This window comes from Acanthochromis polyacanthus, chromosome 16, assembly GCF_021347895.1.
Source record: "Acanthochromis polyacanthus isolate Apoly-LR-REF ecotype Palm Island chromosome 16, KAUST_Apoly_ChrSc, whole genome shotgun sequence".
In the NCBI taxonomy this organism is placed as follows: domain Eukaryota; kingdom Metazoa; phylum Chordata; class Actinopteri; family Pomacentridae; genus Acanthochromis; species Acanthochromis polyacanthus.
The window spans coordinates 32,019,185-32,045,844 of record NC_067128.1 but is presented as its reverse complement, the minus strand read 5'-3'; the positions used below and the strand labels follow the sequence as shown (position 1 = coordinate 32,045,844).

Genomic DNA, 26,660 nt, shown 5'->3' with positions numbered 1-26,660 from the left:
GGCAGCTTTTTTTCCTTCTCACACCACTCTGCACAAAAACATTTGTACTCGGTGAGATTTAAATCAAACACTACATTTCCTACCTGTTTGACTCATTTTTTTTGCTAATTGAGGTTCCCAACATTTCACCTTGGATCAATATCTCTCTTGTCCTACTCATGATTGTAATGACCGTCTTGATGATTAGAGACGAGATAATGAATGAGCGGAAGCTTTTTTCTTCTTTTTTTGTGTGTGTTCCCCGCAGAAACCCATTATAGGCGTCATCATCCCTTCTTTTGATGGACCTTCCTCCAGAGCTCATCATCCAGAGATTTAGATAATTCAGTAGAACTATCTTTAATGTAAAAGTACTCATTTCCCAGTAACAGATGTATATTTATACCAGCTAAATGTACTTGAAGTAACAAAAGTAAAAGTGCTTGTTATGCCAAAAGGCAGGATTCAGCTTTGTTGATTGACTGACAAGCTAATCAGACAATTTGGGGCTAATGAACACAAAAATATGAATCAAAATAGACAGTAAAACAGATGATGAGCTAACTCAAAACAAAGAGGAATAGCACTCTTAAGTGCATGAATATAATGCAACAAATAAAGTAATAAAACCTCTTTTGCAAAGCTAGTATATGCAGTCTGTCGAGATGAGGCTGATTTGAACTTTTCAATTCGTTGTTTGACTGTTTAATCTGCAAAAAGAGATTTCTCTGAAAAGCTGCATTGAAAATAGGTTGAAATATTTCAACCTATTGTAGGGACACACAGATCCGATACGCTGAATTAGTATCAGGGCAAATAATGGCATTAATGAGCACACCAGGTGTCCGTTTGATAAAACACATGCATAGTAAATACAGCATCTCTTGTCTTCGTCGGTGTAAAAAGTCAAGGTTTCCTCTGCCAGTTGCATTCTTTCTTTTTCTGCAGGTCATTTCTGGTGTCATGCTGTGCAGTACAACTTGTAAATCTGCATAAAGGAGTGCAATGGTATTTAATCGGTACTCTGTATCAACAGAGTTATCTGACCCAACGTCAAGACAGAAGAAGTTGGAGTGGTGCAGATTTTAGTTGTGCTTTTTATATGAAAATTAAAGTTTAAGGGCCTCACTTTCATACCCAACAGGGCTCCAGAGTGAAACCATAGTTTTGTCAAGTGCAAGTAAACATTGTTATTGGTGGCTGTAGCGTTTGTCAGGAGTATATATGGATGTAGATTTGCTTTTTCCCCGCACATACACTACAGGTCAAAAGTTTGGAAGCAACTTCAAGCTTAAGTGTCTTTCTTGAAAAGGTAAAAATAACAAAAACCAGTATGAATTCTGTGAATTTTAAGATGTATTTACTGTATGATCAGACTTTGCTTTCATTAATATGCACCATTTTCCTTCATTTCCCTTCAGCTATACATTGATGTTACCAGACAATTGTTGAATAAATGTTAACAAAAGAAAAGAAGTGCTTAGTTTTAGGGTTGAGAAGATTTCAGGAAAAAATAAACAAAAATCTGTTTGCATTATTCGCTTTAGCTGTTTGACTTTTGAGACTTGGCATTCAAAATCCCAATGAATCTCAAGTGTGTCCATATCTCTATAACAACCACAGAAATGTGTAGAAAGTAAAAATCTATTCAGATGAGTGACTCTGTATATTATAATCAGGTTCATTTTGCAAAGTACACCAATGAAACTGTAATCTGACAAATTTTATCTTGCCTCCAAACTCATGGCTTGTAGTGTAATTCTGCATATCATCGCAGGTCGGTGACCATCTGCTCTGAGTTGCTGTGTCTGATTCCTCCTCTCTGCTGCTCTAGATGCTGTGGACTACAGTGCACCTGACTCACATGTGTTTCTGTTGTTTGTTGCTCTATTTTAGCTCCATGATATGCTGTGTAAAAGCTGAGTTCTGCATATATCTGTGACATTTGTTCTTGCTTATTTGGCCGAGTCGTGTTTTTTACCGTTTGCCAGATTAGAGAGACTGGTGACTTCTAGTCTTTGTGGATGTGTTAATGTCCTTATTAATGACGGTCTGGTAATCGTGCAGTACTCTGGCTGTTTCATGCTGTCAAACAGTGTTAGCTCGGCTCATCTGGTATGCCAGTTGTAAACACTGTTAGTCGCCAGGTCACTTTGTTTGGGGAGGGGTCAGCGGATTGATTAGTTTGGGAGGGATAGGCCGGTCGCTCCCTGTAATTAAGAATGCACTGTTGACCAGTCAGTAATAAACCAGTCACTCCTCCCTTCTGCTGTCAGACACCCACAATCCGTGCAGCCTTTTGAACTGTTCTCCTGTAGGCAGGACCATGCAGCTTATTACTGATTATCTTCTTTTATTATATTCTGTTGCCATCATAAACTGAGATCACCTCCAAGATTTTGCATCCTATCGAGTAGTCCAAGAATTTTTTTCCCCCAGAACCAATGCAGACATGTTTTTGAGGCTCATTATATGCCAAATAAAACATGGAAGTGATGATGCTGTCATTTATGAAGGACAATATTGTCATCTAAAATGTAGTGGAGTAGAAAGATAAAGTGGTATAATGTAAAAACGCCTTTAATCATAACACTTACCAGTGGGTTTGACAGGTATGTGGTGAAAAATAATCACTGAAATTACAACATGTACCAGAGCCCAAAACTGTGAAAGTAAGAGTTGCCAGACTTTCCAACAGTCTTTCAACTAATTGTGTGAATTTTAACCAGATCTCATGAAATTTCATCTGAATTAATTTATTCCACGTGTCTCATTTAAAAGTTGGCCAAAAGTAATCTGTTTGCATTAACCAGATTCTGTAAAAGTCAAGACACCCTGAGCTCCTTGGTACAGCTGTGAAGCCATTAGTGACTCATGTGACAAAAATGCAGAGATTTTCCAGCTGAACTGACGGCGGTGTTTACATAAAGCTGACCGGAGACGAGCGTAGAAAGAAATCAGCCATGTGAAATATCTGTGGTATGCCGAGCCACTTTTTTGTTTGTGAAACTAATGATCGAAGAAATTCAACTTGTGTTTATTCTTTTTGCACAAAAGACATTTTTGTACTTCTAGTAATGGCCGTGTGAATAATGAGAATACTCTGAGTAAAGAGAAGTGACAGGAGTAGAGAGCAGTGTCCGGAGGGTAAAGTACATTACTTGAGCAAATGTTCCTGCTGTTTGTCTTTGGGTGGAGCGTCCGCTTTAAATAACCTCGACCATGAACCCTAATAAGCAGCAGGATGTTCTGACATCAGTCTGTTCAGGCCACATAGCTCCAACACACCTGTGGCGGGGTGGTTTTATTGCCCCTTGCCCCTGACTTCTGCACTGATAACAGGTCGACGCTCCGCTTCTCGGCTGTTATTCACTTCTACATCGTCACTGCTGTACGCTGAAAACAGCAACACCCTGTCATACAAGGCGAAACTTTGCTCCTGCCATGTAGGCACAACGATCAAAGAGGGGGTGAATACGTGCTAGAAAATGCCGTGCAATCGGGTCAGAATTTATGGCTTCAGTTTGCCTAGACGAGGAGAAAAATTAGCACAACCAGTGTTTAATTCCAAAAGGTGTAAACTAATTAGACACGAGACAGTTTTGGTGGGGAAATCAAATTCTGATGACTGCTAACTGGAAGTTTACTGAACCTGCATCTTCATCTTGGCAACTTTCTCGCTGAATCTGGCGACTTTCCAAATCCTCCTGGCAGCTTTTTTTTTTTTTTTTAGTCACTAGCGACAAATCTAGTGACTGTTTCTGTAGATTTGGAGACTGACATGAAAGCACGTATCGTTCCGCAGTTTCTGTCCTCAACGAGCAGCCGAAGCACTCACAGATGGTCCCAGTAACCTCACAGCATTCCCAGCTGCAGTCAGATTAGAGGAGACCATAGGCTGTATAATATGTAATTACATATATTACATATTATACCGTCTATGGAGGAGACCCACACCACTCCGCGTCCAGACGACAAATGAATAGTTTCAAAGCTGCTGCTGATCCCGTCCTGACTTGCAGAGCGGGATGTAAATGTTTCTTCACTGTCACACTGAAATAAATCGCTGCTTTTCACTTCCTCACCTCGTCCACTGTCTGTCTAATCAAGAATAGTTACCATAACTTTCTCACATTGCCATTGACAGTTTTTCTATTGCATCGAATACGTATGAGGTTAAAAACTAAACCAAACTTAAGAAAACTTGAGAAAAAGCTTTAGTACCTATGTCAGAGTGTCTCTTTGCTGATCTCAAGCCCTGATAAAGGAGGACGGTTGGATGTAGAGCTAGCAATTCCACCCCATGTAACAGTCTTTTGATTAAATTTGATATTCTAACATTTAACAATACAGGACAAAATTGGTTCGTGTAATGTCAGTGTAGACCAAGTATTAGTCATAAAGTGATTTTGAGCAGCGATGGCCTATTTAATGACAACAAACCAAGAATCAACAGAAGAAAGTTCATTTTTTAGTCCCAGACATATTAAGGGTGTTTTTTTTTTTTTTTATTCACCTTCTGTCTCTCACAAAGCATTATTCCTCTCTCCTACAGCGTCCATTACATGCAAATGGAGAATTAAGCAAATCAGACGATGGTGTTATTTAGCGACTTTTAGGACAGCCAAAAGCTATTTTCCTTACTGAGAAGTTGGCAACACTGTGTGGAGTTCTCTTGAGGTAGCAATCTGTGACGCTAGAATACCTTGACAAAATTAATGGTCAGAAGAAGCTAAATTAAAAGTATTGCCCTTTTGTAAATACATGAACAAAAAGTAAACTTTCATTGTGGCATGTTGGGATTTTTCTCAACTTTCCTCTCGCTGGTCCGGCCCTCTCTGCCGTTGCTGGTTTCTGCCGTTCCACACCGCACCATTTCCTGGAACACAGGCAGCCTCGAGACAGAGAGGAAGCAGATTAAAGACCAAATGGAGCAATTAACGAGCGGACTCCAGCCGTCCCTCAACTTCTCTCTGATTGCAGATAAGGGCTTCTTGGCATTCTGCAAGGGAGGGCCCTTAAGAGTCACGGAGAGTGTGTGGTTTGCTCAGGGATCTCCATCCTCCAGGAAGTCACGTGTCTGTTGATGCAGCACAATATAAGTATAATGGAGATCTATGTGTGAATTTACATCAGTTGATTGTCCTCTCATACAACTGACCCATAGGAGGAACTCAAAGACAGCAGTGTGGAGCTTCGTTGCACTCGGGGAAACTCTTATCTCAACTAGAAAGAGACAGTGAGCCGGACAGGAGACTTCTCTTTAGTCCCAGAGCCACACTGGCCACTAATCTCAATATTCACCTTTTTCAACGTCGTGCCAGAGAGCAGGTCTCCCAGGGCACTTCTTTGTTTCTCCAGATTTCACAGCCACAGATTTAGGACCTTACAGAGTCCCCAAACAATGACTGGCTTCCCTCCAAAGAGGCTTGTTGAGTGGACAGACTTCTACAGCCGCGATACAAATTTAATTAGCTTCCTTAGACCAGTTCAGAGTGGAAACAATATCGCAAGAGTAAGAGCTGCACAGAAGCTAAACGGCTCAAACGTGGCAGTAAATATAAATTGACATAAAGCTTCTTATTTATGCTGTTTATCAGCCTCGTTTGTGTTTTTTTTAAAATGAGTAAACACATCGCCCAACAATCCTAAGGAGTAGATATATCTTCATCTATGCACGTGTCGTCCACAGAAGTCGGGGCGTCCTTGGTCATTTGTAAGCGAAGACGTACATCGTGTGTTAGCGGCAGTGGACGCGTGGTAAAACCCTGAAGGTTATTGACAGGAGAAACTGCAGCTCTCCCCCAGCTATCTGTCTGTTCGCCAGGGTGTCAGGTTAACAAGCAGCCCGGTGCCAAGTGGGTTAGGGTGGAAATGAGAGCGCTGCCGTGGCCCCGGGCCAGCACACCACCACCACCAGTTCCTCACCACCGCTATTGTACGCTGTGACACATGCTGCTGAAAGTCTGCTTCTCACTCAGCACAATATTGACACGGTAGAGCAGCGTTTCATTTCTCACACCAGAGCAAACAAAATCACAGCAGAGCATTGTTGCAGACCGCGAGGCTCCAATGCCGGTCAGAGTCTGAGGGAAAACAAGACCACCGGTGGTGGCCGCAGCCTGAACTTTAGCATGATCTGTTGCACTTCAGCAGTCAATAGAGTCCTGGCAGATGTGCCTCCTCTCCAGGGCAGCGACACACTGACAAATAACTTCTCACCTACATTTTAAGGTCTTTCAGAGGTCACAGCCACCTGTACTTTTGTGTAAGGTCTAATAACAAACTGACATTGGGATGTTAAATTTGTCTTAAGTCATTTTTAACCGTTTTGAGTCATTTTGTACATTTTGAAGTCAATTTAGAAAGATTTTTGTCATATGATAACTTTTGTGTGATGCTGGACAATTGTACTGCAGTTTTGGATCATTCAAGTCATTTTAGACAAATTTTGAGTCATTTTGGATGCTTTTTAAAGCTTCTTGGACAAATTCTGTGTCATTCACAAAGTTTCAGTCATTCTGCATCACTTCTAATCATCAGATATTCTGACTGATTCTGGATCATTTTCCAGTCATTTTAGACTATTTCCATGTTGTTCTAAAGAAATTTTCATCCCTTATGATCATTTCTGGAAATATTTTCAAGTCATTTTGGACACATTTTGATTTATTTTGGATAATTTTTAAGCCTCTTTTACAATAAGGGTTTTGAAGCAGAATGGTCTAACTCACTTTCCGTAGTTTCTGAGCAAAATGACCAGTAAAATAAGAGAATAATAACCTATAAATAACAACTCCAACTTTTTCTTTTAGTGCAAAAAATAAGTAACATTTCGGCAACATTATGCCTCAGTTTATTATTTACAAGTAACAGTATCTACAAAACAAGCAAAACATTATCTGAGCAATCTAGTATTTTATTTTATGATCAAAACAACTTGTCAAGATCTAGAAAATATTTTGAATTTACCTTCATTTCCACATCTGTGTAGTAATCCTGACACCAATGCTGAAGTGGGAACTATTCAGGAAAAGATTAAGTTGTCCCCCTGACTTGTAAATATATTAAATGTGTAGATATTAAATTCATAAAAGTTGTAACAGTGCATCGGGCAAATTTAAAATACCAGGAAAAGTCATCGTATGTTTGACAGCCCTGCTCTATATGGAAAGAATGAATTATTTTGGAATGATTTGGGGACATGTGTCTTTGTCTAGTTTTCATAATGTTTAAGCCAGCAAATTATTATACATCTAGTTTTTTTTTTTTATTGTTTGTTTTTTAGGTTAGTAATTGATGTTGCTACGATATAAGACGACGTCATAACAGTACCTTCCACTCTTTTGCACACTTTTTGCGTACTTTCAAGCTACTAATAGTATATTTTAAAGTGTTTCTGGGTTTTTTATTGGATAAATATACATCTTAAGGAGATCTTGCACTCAGTTTTAGGTAAGTTAGCCTTAATGGTTTTCAGAAACAGCTGAGCAACACCAAGTTTAGAGATAAAAGCTGCTGGACTTTTAGTCGCTCTTACAAATTCAGCCTAAACTTTATTCTATGTTCCATTCAATCCCCATTACTAAAAGTCAGACAAGCTGGAAATAACAGATTTTTTAAACAGTGAAAAGAAATGTTTGTTGCAGCATTCTAAATTATTCTTAGTACTTCTTACCTAAAATGTCCTAACATGCAGAACCGGTTGTTCTTGATTTGAACCCGGCGACCTTCCCCCTTCTTGGTTGATTTTGGTGCTAAGTGGCTAATCTGACTCCACGTCTGCACATGTGGCTACAGACAGCGTTCTCAAAACAAATCTTACTGATAAAGCAGCGTAATCAGCTGCTACGGAGAAGAATCTAAGCATATCGTTGTTGTTTCTCTGGAGCCGAATCAGCAGCTCCTCCTTCAACCTCAGCTGTTCTCCACGGCTTGTGCAGCTGCTCTGAACGCCAAAAGAGTTCCTGATTTTTGTGCATGAATATTTCAGCTGCGGCAAAGCGCCGTGGCAGAAGACCCTAAATGCTCGATACCTCCGTTAAGTGGCCTGAGTCGGCTTAGGTTATCCTCTTACGGCGCTATCGGTTTACATTTTGGCGCAAAGAGGGCCCTTGGAAGACATAGTGTGGTGGAGCAGGTGTTCTCACACGTGTTACATTAGATCACACGTTTAATCATTCATTCACTTACATTTAAGGACACCACTGTTAATCAATTTAAATTTACCTCACAAAAAATAGACTTTTAATGGAGCTACAGGTGCAGACAAAATACACAGTATATGTAGTGTAGTACAGGGGTATTGTACATGTATAGTATAGTACAGGGGTATTTAACTAAAACTAAAGCCATGGGAACCCCACATGTATTAGTTGGTGATGCAGAAATCACATAAATCTGTTTTTATGTTTGGTCTGTTTACACTTCTGCTACTGCAGCTGATAGAACACAAATAAGAAAACTGATCAGTTTATTAGTCAATCAGTAACAGTAGTTTCACTTTGATTTGGCCACAAATTAAAATGATTTCCTTCATTATGAGACAGTGTCAGACCTACATGCACTTCAACACAATATCATGTTTTTAATATATGAAGTTTGATCATTTTATTGTGCAGCCGTCTGTTAGAAATAATCAGCTGCATTTCTGCCAGCATTCCTGTCTTACATAATATCCAGTTGCAGCTTTTCACCATCAGAATTTTTTATGTTCCTCATTGCTCTCCATTGTAACAACCTGTTGACTGAAACAGTTGAACACCATCTGTTGATTTTGTGCAGAAAATGAGTCAAATGATGGTTAAACGCTCCTGTTTGTGTGACGAGTTTGAAGCAGAAAGTCTGAGCTCACAAAGAAAGTTGAAAACCACCTTCATACCTGTTAACTCTGAGGTTTTAGTTTTTGTCAATCTGAATCGCACAAAGAAAGTCTGACTATATCACACTGTCTTCATAGTTCAGCCTCTGATCTGCTGTACCAACACTGTAAACACTAGAAAAGCTGCACCTTTTAAAACGGAAGTGTCCCATCAAATTTAAAATCTCCATATAATTTATTGATTATAGGCTCGGGTCCATCGTTCTGCGTCCTGCTCCAGCTCTTAAAGCTTTTTTTTAATTATTATTTAACTTTTAGCACAGCCTTCATCATGTCATGTCCTGGTTGTTTGTCACTTTGACTTATTTTGCTTATTTCTATATATGTATTTATTCATTGTGTGTTTTTATTCTTTATTCTTATTCTTTATTCTTATTGTTTTGGTCTGGAGTAGGTGCTCAGTACATTTCACTGCACCTTTGCTGTGTGAAATTACGTTTGAGACAAATAAAGGTCTTGAATCTTGAATCTCGTGTGCATGTAACAGGAAAGACACCCGATACCTGCAAACAGAGGAGAAGCTTCACGGCACGTCTTGCCTCAGCCTCTAATCACTCCATCAGGCGGCCACAGCAGCTTAGCTCAACTTTGCAGCCCAGTGTTGTGTTACTGTTGGTCAAAAGCCTTTTTATCTTCAAAACTTCAGCTTTATGGGATCCTCTAACAGCCGAAAGTGGTAGATTTTTGTCGGCTCCATCTTAAATTTAATTCCAAGGACATGGAACTTGCTCTTCTTAGACGGGTCTCGTTCAGACTTGCCACGGAGCAACACCCAGACAGTGAACTGCTGGATAATGAGCAGAAGTGTCCGTAGATTTGCACCTAAAATATTGGAACTGAATCAAGAGGTGTGTGTGCTGAATCACTGGCTCCTGCTCTTCTGATCTGTGGAACGAGCAGGTCCAGCCTTTTCCTGACTTCTTCAGTTCAAAGCCTTTCCTGCAATCAATGTCCGTCTTTCTATCAGTCTGTCTTTTACCCTGAAGCTTTCCGACCAATCATTCTCAGAGTACGAAGTCAGCGAGAAGAAGAAAATGCTTCAACTATACTCCTTACTGTGTAATCAAAATGATTTAAACTCAAGGAAGGCTCATTAGGATTCATTTTTATTACATTTTTAGTTTAATTTAGAGCATCGTGTTCAAGCTTTTGTGGAAATTAGGGCTCCACTGACAATTACTTCATCAATAATCACTTTTTTTTCTTGATTCAATGATTTATGAGTTTGGGGACAAATTGAGGGGATTAGAAGAGAAATTGGTCAAATCCACAATTTCTGCAATATTTTAGTGGCAAAATGGTGTGACCCACAATCCAAATACAGTGTTACAGCGACACTTCCAATATTAGAACATTCTTGAAAACGCAAAACTTTGACGCCGTTTCTTTTTTTTTTCTTTTCAAAAACAACAAAAAGTGAGTTAGACCACTCTGCTTTCAAACCCTTCATTGGTTGGTACAAACAGTTTGTGTTCATTTTTATTGTGTGAAGCTGAAATGTAAACTGATGGAGCTAATTTTCCAGCATTTTCACGGTAATTTTTCAAGGTTTTGCTGTACTTAACGTAAAATAATGTAATTATCAACTTACACCTAACTCAACTTACTAGCCTGCTTTTAATATTAGTGCAATATTTGAAATATTTGTCACCATGAAGCCATTTTTCTTAAAAACTACAGAAAATGGTGCTTCCAAACCCTTCATTTGAGGCAGACACCTTGGCCGACTATGACTGTGGAGTTACTCTCAATAATGACTAAGAAAAGCAGCAAAACCTCATATTTGAGCAGCTGAAATCAAAGATTTGGTTCGTTTTGCTTGAGAAATGATCACCGCTTTACATTAATTTTCTACATAAATTTGCCCTTTTAGAACAGTTTGACAGCTAATAATCGGAACAAAAACGCCTCGCTGTCATAAATTAACACAAAGCTGAAATGTAACCTGATGGAGCTAATTTTTCAGCATTTTCAGTCATTTTTCAAGGTTTTGCGTATTCTTTTACTTGTAAAATAATGTAATTATCAACTTACACCTAACTTGACTTACTAGCCTGCTTTTAATATTAGTGCAGTATTTAAAATATTTCTATTTTAATTATTTATTCTATTTCTTGTAATATAACTAATATAACTTGACTATATGAATAGTGTATGGTTCTCTAAATTAGACTATTCTTGAACATGCACAACTTTGAAGCCATTTTTCTCAACTGCAGAAAGTGGTGCTTCCAAACCCTTCATTTGAGGCAGACATCTCGGCAAACTGGCACCATTGAGTTCCTGTCATTAATGACCGAGAAAAGCCACAAAACCTCAAATTTAAGCGGCTGAAATCAAAGATTGTTTGGCTCATTTTGCTTGTGAAATGATCAGCGCATTAGATTCATTCTCTATATAAATTTGTCCAGTTTGACGACTAATAATTGGAACAAAAACGCCTTGCTGTCATAAATTAACACATTAGTCCCGCTTCTCATTATTTCCTGTTTTTGTAATATTGATGTTTTTAGCTGCTGTCACTGTAAGCACAGATGATCGTCATGATGCCTGCAGCAGACCGTGAGAATCAAGCCTGTCGTCTCAGACTGTACAGAAAAGACAGACGTCCTCCTGACAGCAGATTGCTTTTTAATATATAATGTATCGATCACTGCAGCGATCCATACTTCCCTCCTCCTGCAGAAGCTTTCCTTATTGCCACACGTGTACTTTGGCTGTGATCATTATTATCCGGTTAGGAATACTGAGCAAATGTTGAGTGCAGAGGAAATGCTGGTCTGAGGGAGGAGACTGTAACCTCTATTTGAAGGTGACCAGGAGCTGCCAGTGTGGGAGTGCAGCCTACTAGAGACCCCTTCTGGCTACAGACAAGATTTCATCAGCGCTGTCGTCCTGCCTTGTAGAAGTGACCCTTTTTCATCAGCCGCCTACTGTTTCTGCAGTGTCAGCCGCTGATTCAGTCTCCGCGCTGCATTTAAGAAGGCATTTCTTGTTAGTTTTTTGCAAAAAAAAAAAAAAGTCTAGAAGGGGATAATTGAGGAAATGAACCAGACGATTGACAGCTAAATGTTAGTCCTGCCAGAATAATCAGTAATAACTATGACAACCAGTTGAGTATGTAAAACTTCTATGATGGGAAACGGTAATATTTTAAGGGATTTTGGAGTGTTGCAAGATTCAGGCCTGCTTCAATAGAAATCCATATCTTAGTTGTGTTATTTAGCGATACCTGAATTAATCATTGATTTATCACATTTCACCGAGTACCTGTGGTTATAATCAAATCCCAAAACAAAACAAATGACCAATAAGGGGCTACAACAAACAGCTATTTTTACTCTCAAGTATTCTGACAGGTTATTTCCTCGATCAATTGATTGTGTAAAATGTCGAAAAAAAGGTTTAAAAAAAAATGTTCTGTGTCCTCAATCCAAAGATATTCAGTTTACAGTCACATAGGAATAAAGAAACAAGAAATATGAATATGTAACAATGTGGAATCAGATAATTTGTAACTCTATTGAATAATTTATTTCCCAAACTGATTAGTCTATTTATCAAATAGTTTAATAATTGACCACTAATCCATCCATTAATTAATCATTGCAGCTCTATTATCAGATGTCTTGTGTTGTCTAGCAGTCGTTTAATACCCAAATGCAAATATGATGAGCTGATACTGAAACTGAACTTTTTAAAATTACTTTTCTTAGAAAATGTCATATTTTCTACTGTATCACTTTTGCAATGCTCTGTTCTTTAGATATATGCTGCCCCTTGCACAGTTTTTGATATACAAATTTCTATTCTTTGTCTTTACTCCACTAATAAGTTATTTTTTAGATGATTTATTTTCTTAACTTATTTACCTTGTATGTTTACAAGGGAGAAAGTCATCCAGAATTTCATTGTGCACTTTGTTTAATGACAGTAAATCTTAAAAAGGTGGTTCACTAAATGTGAACATTTTCAGAATATACATTTTTGCACTAAAACAAAGGGAAACATTAGTTTTTTATAGGCTACTATGCAGTGATTTTACTGGTCACTTGAGATCAAATTGGGCTGAATGGGACCCCTGAACTAAGATGAGTTTGACACTCCTGGTTTACATAGATATAAAACAAAATTCACCCAAAAAAAATCGTAATGCAGGACATCCTGGACTTTGTCGGAGTTCCCTTCCTACGATCCATGCAAGTCGATTTTTGCCGTAAGTCGTAACTCCGGTGAAAATGTGAACAAAGCCGTTACGTGCATCACGACATCGATCAATTCTTTGGAAAAGTCATGAATACCTGACTTTCATGCATGTATGAATCATTTTACAAGAAAATAATAGAATATGTTGCATTGTTCTTACAACTTGAGCGTTTTATTGGAACTAATTTCTCTTCCATGGAGATGGCTTTCCTTTTCTTCAAAGCACTGCCATCAGAAGAGTCTGACTTGTGCTTGAAGGGCAAAAAGTTAGTGAATGTAGCACAATTCAAGGTGGTGTACAACCGGCGAATGTAAACAAAGCCGTCTTATGGCGCCACATGATGACGTATTCATCCGCTCTGCTCGCCAACTAGTTCCACATAACCAGTTCTGACGAAACGCCGTAGGTCGAGGACATCATAAACCGAGGACCCCCCTGGACTAGATAGTTTGATTGATAATAGACATAAATTATCGCCAGCCCAACTAGTTTCTGACATAGCAGATTAGTTGTGTGTCAAGGTCTGGGATGACACAAAGATCCAACAGCGCTGCTTCCCACTTTCTTGATGGCTAAAACTGACTTAAAGTGTGCGGTTTGACTTTGTCCTCCCACTCGCTTCCAAACGAGACATTTTGTGGAGCTCGTCTGTCTGCCGTCAGAGCTCCCCTCAGCACTTCTGTCTCCCTGTGACACTCTGATGAGTCTGCCAGCTAATGAATCCCCAGAACAGGCTGAAGCTACAGCAAACACAGACCGCTGTAATAGACTCCGGTTTGAAATAGACTGCTCCGCTCAGGGACCGCGGCCGACTCCCTGGGTTTGGACTGCAGCTTCCACGACAGATCAATGCCGACGTTTTTCTTTTTTTTCTTTTCGGCTGAGTGAGACTTCAGTAATCCTTTTTTGTGTTTCATCTCTCTCCCTGTCTGCCCGTCTCTCTCTTCTTTTTCAGGATGTACCCAATAAAAGAGGTTCCTGTGGAGGCCGAGGCCCTGACTGACTGGCTGTATCAGAGGTTTGTGGAGAAAGAAGAGCTGCTGGCCCACTTCTACAAGACAGGTCCGTGTCAGTCTGATGAAGTCAAACTGAAATGCTGTGATGATTTTTTTTTTCTTTTTAAAAGAGATTGAAGATGTATTTGATTGTAAACACATTCAGATGCAAAGCAGTAGGAGCTATTTTTAGTATCTGTGCTTCGAAGGGAAAAGTCCCATTCATTTTTCCCCAAAGGAAATGATTCATGTATTATATGTGGAGAACGTCTATGGCTTGCATCGGCTTAAAATTCTCTTCACTGCAGGACAAATGTTTGGAAGCAGCTTCAAGTTTTTGTTCACAATGTCTGTCTTAAAAACCAGTATGGATTTTGATGGATTCTGGGATGTACTTACTACAGGATCAGACTTTGCTTTCATTGATATGCACCATTTTCCTGTGTCCAGCTGCCACAGAAATGTGTAGAAAGAAACAGCTGAGTAAAGAAACAAGAGTACAGATACAAATTCCTGATAATTAGAGTAAAAATCTATTCTGATGAGTGACTCTTTAGAAAATAATCACGTTTATTTTTTTTGTCAATGAAGCTATGATCCTTTTTTGTACAAGTTTGATCTTGTTTTCAAACTTTTGGCCTTTCGTGTATATGTCAAAACTGTATTTAAATATATCAAAGCACATGCTTGTAGATATACATAATGATTCTGATTTCCCCAAAAACAAAAGCCGTGGCCTGATTAAATGAGGCGGTCTAAACCTACAGCAGACGTTTTGTAGTCTCGTCTCGCCCTTTAGCCGATTACAGCTCAATTTTTATCCCAAAGAGAAGGATAACACGATGTAATTTTACCAAATTTTTTGACTAACATTGATCCCGACATTGTGATTTATTTTTTTGGTTCTTAATGTTTTTTGTATACTTGTAAAACTTGAGATGCTTGTACCGTTTTAACGAAACTGTCTGAAAAAGTGTTTATGGCTTGCTTAGATTTGTTCACGCTAATATGAGCTTCAGATATTATAAATTGCCACAATCTTTGGGTTGAGTGTTTCTGATGAGGAAAAAAATGTGTTTGACGCTCAAAATATACATGCAGTCGTAGCAGAAGTCAAATATAGTTCATTTTAAATATGTTATCAGATGATTTGATGGAGCTAAACTAAGGAAAGCATGAGAATTACCAGCAGTGAAAGCTCCAGCAGCATTTTGTAACCATTTTGCTTCTTCTCCATAGAACAATATAGCCCTATAAGGTGCAGTCAATTCCAGCCATTTTCAGTACAAAAAATTGCTAATATTTTATTTGTAAATAAAAATATGACGAGAAATACAGGGAATGTTGGACGTGCATCGCGAGGTGCATTTCCTTGAAAACGACCTATTCGTAGATTATATACCGACTTCAAGACATGTTTTGGACAAAATAGTTTACTGGCTTGTTTCGTCTGGATGTCCAAGGTTGGATTATGGCCGTTTTTTGTGGAATATTTTCATCTGTGTGTAATAATGAACCCGGAAATGTGAGTCGCGCTGTGTACGTTGAAGCCGTGTATAGAGAACGGATGGATGGATATTCGTTGTTTGTCGGACAAATGTGTTTTTCTCACCCGCTGTGGTAATCACATCTGAAAGTGGTTTATACCGGCGGATTCATGAGAATCTAAGCTTTCCATCGGCGTATAGTGTTTATCTAATCGCATTTGCAGCTTCAGACATTTAAGGAAATGCTTATGCAGATCTCAAAGTGTTCCGCAGGCAGAACACTGAAGCGCAACGGGTTAAATAAGGATTAAATATACAACGCACAAATATCTATAAAATGCTACATTAACACTGAAGCTGTACAACTGGAAAGTTGTAAAATGCAGCGGCTCACATAAATGACGTCACGTAACTTAATCGATTATTTAAAGCAAATTTTCAGGCTTTTAACATTTGTAAATGTAAATGTTCGCTGTTGGGTGAGCTGCAGCACAATGCTTATTATTTCAAAGTGGAATCCTCCACATCATTTGTCGGCTGGGAGCAGTTAAAACTCCAGCTGTTGATCGAATCGTCACCAATTAATCTTGGGAGATTGTTGGACTACGAAGGATCCACCTGATGCATCCTTCGTAGCCGTGGTGAAGAAAAGCACATTCGTCTAAATCAGCCTTCAAAGGATGCAGCCTCTGAATGGTGACGCGCCTAAAGTGTTTTCAGTTCCTGCTCAGATTCATACCTCTGGCTGGCTTGTTCTCCATGGAAACCGCAACAGAGGCTCATGGGCATTGTAGTTTTAAAAGCTGCCAAAAGGACGGAGAAAACAGGATTTCTCAGAAGCAAAGCTGGAAAAATTGAAGCCGGTGGCCAGAACACAAGCTGACGTGATCGTGACATCGCCCCAAAGGGTGTTCAGCAACACTGAGGATATTGGTAAAACGAAAAACACAGAACCAGCGAAGCCCTCGCATGTTTCCCATGGCAACAGTTGACTGACATGTGAGAGCACTTGTTGCTAGGAGACACATAATGCTGTATAACCTTTAAATGTTTTTAAGCCTTTTTCAACAAGCACACACAGCGTTGTTTATAAAAACCACCAATCATTTAAAATACCTGCCACATTACGGCATTAACCGTTCACACCCCAAACCCACCAGTGGGCTTTAAAGGTATGTTATCATTTTTAAAAAAGCCAAAATTGCTCCATTTATCAGAGCCAGAAACAAAAAAAAATGTGAAGAATCATTGGATTTTTCAAGTTTGAGGCGATCCTTGATCTAATGATGTGCCGTTTCTGGGAGTAGAATGCTTCATCTAAAGCGTTTCGTTCTCCATTTCTCATATAAAAACAATGCCGTAGCCAGAAACCAGTAAAAAAATAAAATTCTTCTTGGCACAATATTGAACTTAAAAGAAATATGACAAAATTCTGCATCCATGTGGCTGTGCTGTGTTCAAACAGAGCAGATAAGAGACAGGTATAGAAACAAATAAGGGTTTTCCAGTATTTGTGAAACCTGTGGGAATATAAGAAATGTACATGCTGTTTCCACATTTTTTTTTCTATTTTTGTAAAATCACATAAACTCACCTTAAGTTTTTTTTTTAATTTTTTATGATTTATAGAACTTTGCTAAAACATTTTTGAGTTCCATCCATGCTTGTGTTGTTTCCAAAGAGGTGAAAAATGAATAAAAATGTGACTAGGTGGGGAACAAATACCAGAACGCTGCTTGGTGATAGAAAGAGGGGAAAAAAAAGTCATAGCATAGTTAGCTTAGCTCACTCACATTAGCATAAGGGTCAGTATATAATTGTGACTTTTTGTAGCAGTTGACAGGTATCATAGTTGACATTTTTGCTGTTTTCAGGCCAAAAATCTTCGAAATATTATATATACAATTGAGAAAAAAATTGAAAGTTATTTATGAAGATATTGTAGTAAACCTGTTAAATATGGCAAGTATGAAGTACTCGTACACTGACTTGAAACCGAGTTTGGCACCATCCAGACAGCCAGAGGGTCCAATCCGGCCCATGACTTTGCAAAGTGTAAAAATTACAGCGATGAAATTGAATGCTTACTGTGAAGATATTTAAAGACACGTTGTGCAATATAATGTCAGTCAGCAGCTTCAGTACGACAGAGTTTGGTTTGGTTTGATGCCCTGCCACAACTTTTATGCATTTGTATGTATAAATTTTATACATTTACAAGGCAGGCGGACAACTTCACTTTCTCCTTATTAGTTTCCACTTTAGTTTGTGTGCTGTAGTGTCAGGATGACTACACAGATGTGGAAATGAGTGTAAAATGAAAATGATTTGTAGATCTTGATGAGTTGTAAAATACGATATTGTTCATTTCCAGATAGCTGCGACTAAATGTTTTGTGTATTTGTAGAGACACTGATCTATAAGGTGTAAATGACAAACTGAGGCATCATAATGTTGAAATTGAACTAATTTTTCTTTAAAAAATTCAGGTTGGTTATAATGTTTTGTAAAGTAGTAGTTCTGAATATTTTTAAAATGTACTGTTTTGCACTGAAACAAAGGAACATCTTTGGAGTTGTAGTTATGATGCTGTGATTTTATTGGTCACTTGAGCTCAAATTGGGCTGAATGTGGAACCTGAACTAAAATGATCTACAGCAACAAACCAAGACAATCTTTGTGACGAGTCTGTATTTGTCCGTCTCTTAACAGAATCATTCCCTCCTCTGGAAGGACAGAAGGAGGCAGCTTCCCGGCAGATGATCCTCGATCCCTTGTGGCTGTGCATCATCCAGTCGTTCGCTTTCGCCTCCGGCTACATGTGGTACAGCGTCCTCCAGTACCTCTACTGCTGTTTATTTTGAGCCCGCTGACGAGGTCTTCATCGGACCACTGGAAAAGCCTCAGGATCAGTTGGTGTGTGGCCCAGCGTCATACTTGCCCCCCCTTATGATGGATGAATGTACATTTGCAACCGTGGAGAGACTTAATAGGAAACAAAAAAAATGAAAAAGGAAAAAAACATATGAAGACAAACTACACCGACACACAGAATTACAGAGAAACCCATACAATAGCAGAACTGGTCACAGGCATAGTTAACTCGCACACGACCCTAACGCCACACACTCGCTGCAGCGGCCTAGCAGAATAATCTCTTCACACTCGTCACGACTCACATTTTGATGTTTACACGTCCTCATACACGTAGACACTCACACGTACATGAGTTTTTATTCGGAGTTAACGAAACGAGGCTCAGGACTCCTCCAGAAGATGCTCTGGACCGGACTCTCTCCCCTCCTAGGCTTTAGCCGTAGTAGTTTTACAGAGTATAAAGTACGTATGTATGGATGTGAGCGTGCGTGTGAGCGAATATACGTGACTAGAAGCATAATGTCTGCCCTTATTCTTCTTCCTGGCGAGAGTCGAAGTCCACTGGACCTCTCTTTCAGCCTGCTGCCCCGTCGGCCGGCTGCACCTTCCAGAGCGAGCGGCCGTATGAACGTTGAGGCCGGACGCTCCTCTGGCCTTCATTGCACTAAAGGATCCATACTGCCCTAACTGCCCCCTGCCCCAGGAAATACTCCTGAACGGTAGCTGTCGATGTTTTGATTTCTTTTACTTTCTCTCCCCCTTTAACCCGCATATCTTCACAAGAACAACGGCCATCGTATTTGTTGTTGACGTCTCATTTTTTTTGTTGTTGCTGTCGTTGTCGGGACTTCTTTGTTGTTTTTCTTTTCCCAGTGTCCGCCTGTCTGTTGAGTCAGTATTGTGAGCTCGCTGAGAAAAGGGGGATCATGTTTACACTGGCGGCCCTGCTGAAAGCCTAAAGGGATGGCGACTGTGACGTGGCGCTTGATTAAGGATTTATTTTTTTATTTTTAGTTGTTTTTTTTTCCGTGACAGAACTGAAAGGAGGAAGAGAAGATGTGCCGTATTTAAAAGGAAAAAAAATCATGTGGCGACGCAGGGCAAGATTTGCAGTTTGATCACCTAGAAAGGAAAAAAAAACTACTTCTTTGTGGATTTTCCCCCTTTTTCACCCTCTGCTCTCCAACACAAACATGCGCACACACACAACCATGTGCAGCTACACGGCAGAATCTGTCCGGAGGATCGTCTCGACACGACAGACTGAGAAGGCAGAGACTCTTCTTCCCCCATTGGACTACATAGTTTTACAAATATTTAAGCCATATGCTTAGTGTCGTCGGGGTGGGGGAAAAAAAAGACATGATTTTATAGGAAGCTACCCTAATGTTCAGCATTCTACATAGAGATTTGGCTTACAGAACTATAGGTGTCATTACTGTAATTTACAGCATAACCTGCCTAAGTGAGTGTGTGTGGTTGTCTCTCCCCTCCTCCTCCTCTCCCATTTTTGATATATACGATTCATGTCGTGTTGCTCTGTGACGTCAGAGTTTCACCTCCAAGTGGTCAAATTTAATTCATTTTAAGTCACATGAACTGTTCTTGTCCTCATGTCACAGTTCGTTTTCAATCTTGTACATAAGCTGAGGAAGAGTTGTCGGAAATGACTTCAGCGTGTTTTTGGTCCGTGACAATTTCAGAGAATTTTATTTTAAATATGAATGTTTAAAAAAAAAAAGCAAAAAAAAAAAACAGAAGAAGAGAGAACGGATTTTCCCTTCATTTCTCAGTGTTACCCTGTGTTTGTTTTGACCAGCCGGTTCAACATGTGCTTCATGAGCTGCTGTCGGTCCACGCTGCACGGCGACACCACGGGCCCAGTTTCAAACTTGTACCTTTTTCTATTTTTTGAATCTGCGGGATTTAGTGGAGAAAACTATCAAGCCTTACTGGACATCCTGGTTGACCATAATCCCAAAACGATGCTGTTTCTTCGCATTCCCTTCTCGCTGTAAGGATGTGAGGGAATCACTCGTCACTTCTGAGGGAAACTGGCAGGGCCCTGCAGTGGCGCAGCTGTTGTCTCTCGAATGTACTCGTGTCGTGGTTTTGAGGTCGGTTATCTGTAATTTGCTTAGCCTGCTTTAACTATGAAAATTATAGAGGAGCAGTAATTATCATTGTCATAAACTAATGCATAAAAGGTGCATTTTAGTAGTGCTGGCTGCCCTCTGTTGGTAAAAACTGTGTGAAATGCAAATAAAAAAGGGCTACCTGACTAGGTAGGTTAAAACATTTTAATCAGACTGTAAATGTGTTTCATCCCGCGGCCCTTTCAGATTCCCCTCCATTGTGAGAGTGACTTGAAATGAAGCTTCATATTTTTTTTCCACCTTTTCTATTTCTTTTTTTTTTTTGACCATATTTCCAAAGAAGGCAGGGAAATAATGTTTTCCTAGATGTGGTTTTAGGAAATAAACACAATAGGGATTTAAATTATACTAGAACTGTCTGTAATTTTCCATTTTGTACTTCTCCTTTAATTCCTAGCTACACAGCCATTTTACAACACAAAAAACTTGTGCTGGAATAAAACATCATAAAGATCCTAACTGTTTGTCACTTTAATTTGTTTTGCACTTTACATCAAACAACTGGAGGTAATGTGTGACTGTAAAACACACCTGACAAGATAAATCTGAGGGGGGTGTTTTATCCACCTGTTTATCAGATTTCTTCTTTAAAATCATCACATTGCAATTGTAAAGTATTGAAAGCATAAAAATGATGAATAAATTAATATGTATAAGGATGATGCAATAAGTTATATCACAAAAAATCTGCATATGAATTATTTAATGTCGCTTTGACAGTTTTGTAATTAGTTTTTGTCTTTTTGTATTTTTTAACTTTTTTAGCTTTAGTTTTGTACCTGCTAGCTTAACTTAAATTCCGTCCTGCCTTTTGTCAAATATTTAATAAGTGAAGTTTTACACCTAACTATATTAAAATGGATTTTACCACACAAACTGTTTGATCGTTAGATATTAGCTGTTTTAATTAATTGCACAAAGTAAATGCGTTTTAACTGTCTGGCAATGCTAACTGCTTTAGCTAAAGACCAACGAAATGTTAGCATGCTAATGTAAATGGCCTGTTTAGAATAAAACAGGTAATATAAAATATGGTTCTTACAATTGTTTAAAAATCCTTTTTAACAGCTAAAACAAATATAAACTACTTCTATTAATGGTTTGTAATAATTTACACCCAGGAAATGTGTGTAGATGAAATGCAGATAAATAGAAATTAAACAATATTTTTGATTTTCTCCTGGTAATTACATGATCTTAAAGGTATTTCTTATTTTGAAGGGCTTTAATGCACGATCAGAATGACAGAAAACGGATCCACTGCTCTTCATAAAACATTCAGAGCTATACAAAGCCGCTGCATATGCAACTAGTGGTAAACGGATGCAAGTAAACACTGGAGGATGGAAAGACACAGGCCAGATCTCTTTGTCTTTATGTGCACTTAATGAATTATTAATGCACCAGATCAAAAGAAACAAATGAGGCTGAATAATATTTAGGAGTGAAGACTAAAGGCCCTGCTGAAATTAAACTTTGGGACAGTGCTAAGAAAGTCCTTGATTCCCACTAATATTTTCTCTTTTTGTGTGGAAATGTAAATGCAACTTTTCCACTTTCTCTTCAGGTGAAGAGGCTGTGAACGGTGTCTGGGTAACTGGAGCTCATGTTTGCTCGGCTCTGTGGATGTCTAACTGCGGCGTCAGTCACTGGCTGTTGAAAGTAACTGGTTTGTGTTACAGAGCTCTGATTTCAGCCGTGATGTCAGGGAAGGTTTCACACTGAGCTGATGTCAGCGTCTTCCGTCAACACAAGACGGACTTCTCATCTCCTTTTCCTCAGCAGGAGCCTCACTCCCGCCCTGATCAGTCTATCAGCCTTAATCATATGAAGCAGAGCATTTGCAGACATGTTTAAGCTTAAGTTTGAGGGTTTTTTTACATGTTTGTGACTGTGTAAAGCAAAAGATAGGCATTCCAGATCTTTAGAGTTTAAAGTACACAAGATATTATCAGAAATATGTAGTTATAGTAGTGAAATTGCTGGTTACCTGTTGTTTTCACAGCAGAATTAATGTGAGCGACAATTTATTGGACTTTCTAAAGACATTTTTATCTAAACTTATTTCTCAGCAAAGTAAAAATATTTGAACCTCTTAAGTTTTTTCCTGGATTTCCCGTTGATGCATTTTAGTAGTTGGTGAGGCTCTTGTAGATTACTGTATGTGTTGTATAGGAGTTAATTAGCGAGCTGTAGATGTGCTGCCAGGCGATTTTGTCATCTTGTGATGAACTAAGCGAGCAGTAGCCTGATGTTTATCCAGCAGATATGAAAGTGGTATTAAAATAAAACACCAAAAAGTATCTTAGCAATGTGTGGAGCCGGTGTAAAGGCCATAATGTACCGTTTTTATACTCCTCAAACCATCCAGTGAACCTTCATGACCAATGGATGAAGGCATCGTCATCTTGGAAGAGACCAACCCTGTCAAGAAAGGAAATCACTCAGAACAGCTTTGTGTTATTTGCTGTAATTCTTCCCTTCAAGCATTAATGGAATCAAATGCACACAGTTTGTGGCCTTATTTGCTGATTTCTGTCCCACAAATCTAAATGCAGATATCCATGTTCCTATTGAAACACTGGACTGCTGAGGAGTCTTTGTGACTGAAGCTCCTGCCATCTGTGCCACTACAATGAACCCCTTTTATGTCACTTTTTCTCTCGTCATCATACAAAATCTGAATCAGCTGCATTTTAGACATGCCACAGAGCATTATGGAAGCACTTTTTAAGGTTTTTCTGTCAAATCTTCAAGTTTTTCCTTTAAATTTCCCCCCTGTCTGTATATCTATGAGCGCAGTACCACTGGTATTCCACCACTGGTACTATCTGCACTTGAAACCATTTAGAGGACTGATTATCTTCAAACTTTTGATGCACAACATGGGCCAGAAGTGACTCATATTTAATGAAAAATGGGTATCTCTTGACTTATGTTGTGTATCAAAGGGTTACCTTGCAGTTCAACAGATGGTCAACTCATTTTATATTACATCCTCATTTCAGCTACAACGACAGAAACCAAAACTCCAACTTTCCTGCCCCAAAACTGCCCAAGTCACAGCAGGCTAAGTGGAAACTAAGGCCGGCATGGCGTGCCACAGCAGCTGCAGTGCTATTTGGAGGGTCCGGGCAGCCAATGGGAACTGAGGTTGAAAACAGCAGGAAGTGAGCTGGAAAATGGGATTAAATATGCACCGAGCTTCACCAACATACCAAAGGGGCTGACAGTCAGGAGCCAGGGTGGCTGCTGCTCAGCGTGGTGTTGGGGTGGAGGGGGGGAGCGCTGTCACTCTGCCTGGACATTCCTGCTCCTCGGCGGCTCCCTCACCAAGGTCGGTTACATTACACAGACAAATCACTCTCTGGAGGAACTTCTGTGTCCTCTGCAGAAGCGCCACTGTTCCTACTCGGACACCTGCAATGAACTATTTCACGGGCGCCGCTCCCCAAGGTCCTCAATGTCACGCTCTGATGGCTGCTCCCCCGTGAATGCTCCGGTGACGGCAGCGTCCCTTGAGTCAGCAAACACTAAAACATCCAGCTGTGGAGAGGAGGGCCTGGTTGAATGTCACTGCAGCAGCCGTGGGCATCGCAGACACCCCTGCTGCTGTCAATCTTATCTTCCTCATGCTTCCATTTGGAAATTATGCATATCGGGTGACTAAAGACAATGCAGTGATCTATTTTACCCCTTGCCATGTCTTGTAATGTAGATAGTTTCAGCTAAATGCTCACATACTGTACTGTGAGATCACTGCTGAGACTTCTGCCTCCATTACAGTATCATTAGCTGAGTTTCTTTTGTGTCGCTTACAGATCTGAAAATGATCTGCACATAAACAGACAGGTTAGAAACTGTTCTGCTTACCTGATAAAGTGCTTTATGTGTGCATGATTGGGGTGAATTACAACCTGACTTCCTTTTCTATTTCAAGGAGAAACACAACACACTAGCAGCTCTTATTTAACAAAAATGTGCAGCAGGCTTGTAACACTTGACCAAAATATGCTTCGTGTATTGACTTTACAGCTCACGGTGAAGCCCAGGCAAACCCTGCAGATCCATTTCTCACTCAAATGTGAAAAAAACGAACACTGACAACAAGTTGGTGCCAAAATCCGGACTGTAAGGATTGCAGAGCTTAAATCGTCATTTTGAGGTCCATAACATCAAGAATTAAGTCAGTTTCAGCCTTAAAAATCCAATACTGTACACATTATACTATGAGTTCATGACTTAATAAATAACAAAGTTAATCATTAAAAACGTGTAAAACTGTTGGTTATTAATAGTTTTCAGTCAAAACACTGCTGATGTGCTTCATTAGGACTAGCAGTAGTTTCCCAGGTGACATGAGCTCACTCAGTTCTGATTTTGTACAGAAATCTTTCACACGAAATAACTAAAATTGCTCCCATTCTTCAAAAGTACTGCAATCAAGGATGCAGGTGCTTAGAATAAGGAGCTGTACTGAGAAAACACAAACACTGACTGCCTATTTTTAGCTGAATGTCGTTTTTCATTCATTGAGCAAGACTGTGCAAGTTTTTACACAGGAAATAACTCAATATTCCTCTTACATGCTAAATGTTAAAATAATTAACCACAAAAAAACAGCCTTCCATTACAACGTTTTACTGCTTCTTCTTTACAGGGTCTGGTGAGATCAGTTCCTTCTGAATTTACAGAAGCTAATAATCTCAACTTAAAATGACAGAAAAACAAAAGAACCATGTCCATCCCTTTATGACAGGGGTGTCAAACTCCGTTTCTGGAGGGCCACTATCCTGCATGTTTTAGATGTTTCCCTCTTCCAACACACCTTATTCAAATGATCAGGCTCGTTATCAGGCTTCTGCTGAGCTTGATGATGAGCTGATAATTTGAATCAGGTGTGTTGGAAGAGGGAAACATCTAAAACATGCAGGAACGGAGTTTGACACCCCTGCTTTATGACCACAGTGATACTTCCAGCAGGATAATGCTCCACGTCATCGTTAGCTTAATGTTGCTGTTTTCCATTTCTGTCAGGAAGCACCTCAAGAAAGTGAAATTAAAAGATATGCACCCAAACAAAGAGAGTCCGAGGCAACCCCACAGTCACCCCGGCAGAGGTGTGGAGGTTATTATGGGATGGAGCTGTGTGTCCTCGCTGCCCCTCCCTCTCAACTCCTGGCCTTTAACAGGGGCAGCTGACGTCAGATGGGCCTCGGGCACCCGACCGTCTCTGTTGTTTTTAGCTGTCAGTTTTCCACTCGCCCCCACCCACCCTGCACACAACTGTTCCTGGCTGATGTCCAAACTCCTCCAGCTCTTTGTAGGAGTGACCTTTGCAGAGGCAGACTGACAGACCGGCCCGGGCTCTCACTCTCTTGGTGGTGTGAGTGGTGTCAGTGTGTGGTGCTGGCAGCCGACGGGCCTGAAAGGATCGTTTCAAACCGTTACTGCGGCCGCCCCGCTGAGAGGAGCGTTTGCTGACTGAAATCCCAGAGATGGCGTTTATCTCGGGCAGGGATCACACGTCAGTGAGAGAAATCATCTTTTATCTGTCACATGGAGGATTTACTTCAAGTCAGGCTTTGACTGTGAACATCTAAACTAAATCTAATTTTGCTTTGCTCCCATTTTGTGTCAGGAAATCAGAAATATGATGAAAAGGTGCAGTTAATAACCACATCTTATCAGTTTATGCCAACTGTAATATCCTTATGTGGAAATAAGGATGAGGAATTAAATGTGAAGCTAATACATGGTTAAGATCAGCTTAGTAGAGAGAAGTTTAAAAGTGTGGTTTTTCACAAACTTTTCCAGAAAAGGACACATAATAGAAAAGAAGAAAAATGTGCTATTTTTAATATTTTGAGGAATTGGTCTGAGACTGACAATTATTTTTTCTTATCAGTTCCGTAAAATGTCAGAAAGTAGCTCAACATGATGCTTTCAAATTGCTTCTTTTTTCTGAGCAATAGTCAGAAACACAAAATAAAACAGAGAAAGTTGGAAAATCATTACATTAAAGGGGTCCAAACCAGCAGATCTTTGGTATTTGCTTTTAAGTGACCAATGCTTCAA

General features: G+C 39.6%; 1 protein-coding gene across 2 annotated transcripts in view; it reads left to right on the top strand.

Annotated features, from left to right (window-relative positions):
• The window catches only part of lpgat1 (lysophosphatidylglycerol acyltransferase 1), a 69,725-nt gene extending 48,684 nt beyond the window's left edge, over positions 1 to 21,041 (top strand). For both annotated transcript variants that reach the window (XM_022211864.2, XM_022211873.2), the window contains exons 7-8: positions 14,023 to 14,129; positions 18,262 to 21,041. In XM_022211864.2, coding sequence (XP_022067556.1) covers positions 14,023 to 14,129; positions 18,262 to 18,413 — 259 coding nt within the window. In that variant the 3' untranslated portion in view covers positions 18,414 to 21,041. The remainder of the gene's footprint in view (positions 1 to 14,022; positions 14,130 to 18,261) is intronic.
• The last annotated feature ends 5,619 nt before the right edge of the window (positions 21,042 to 26,660 follow it).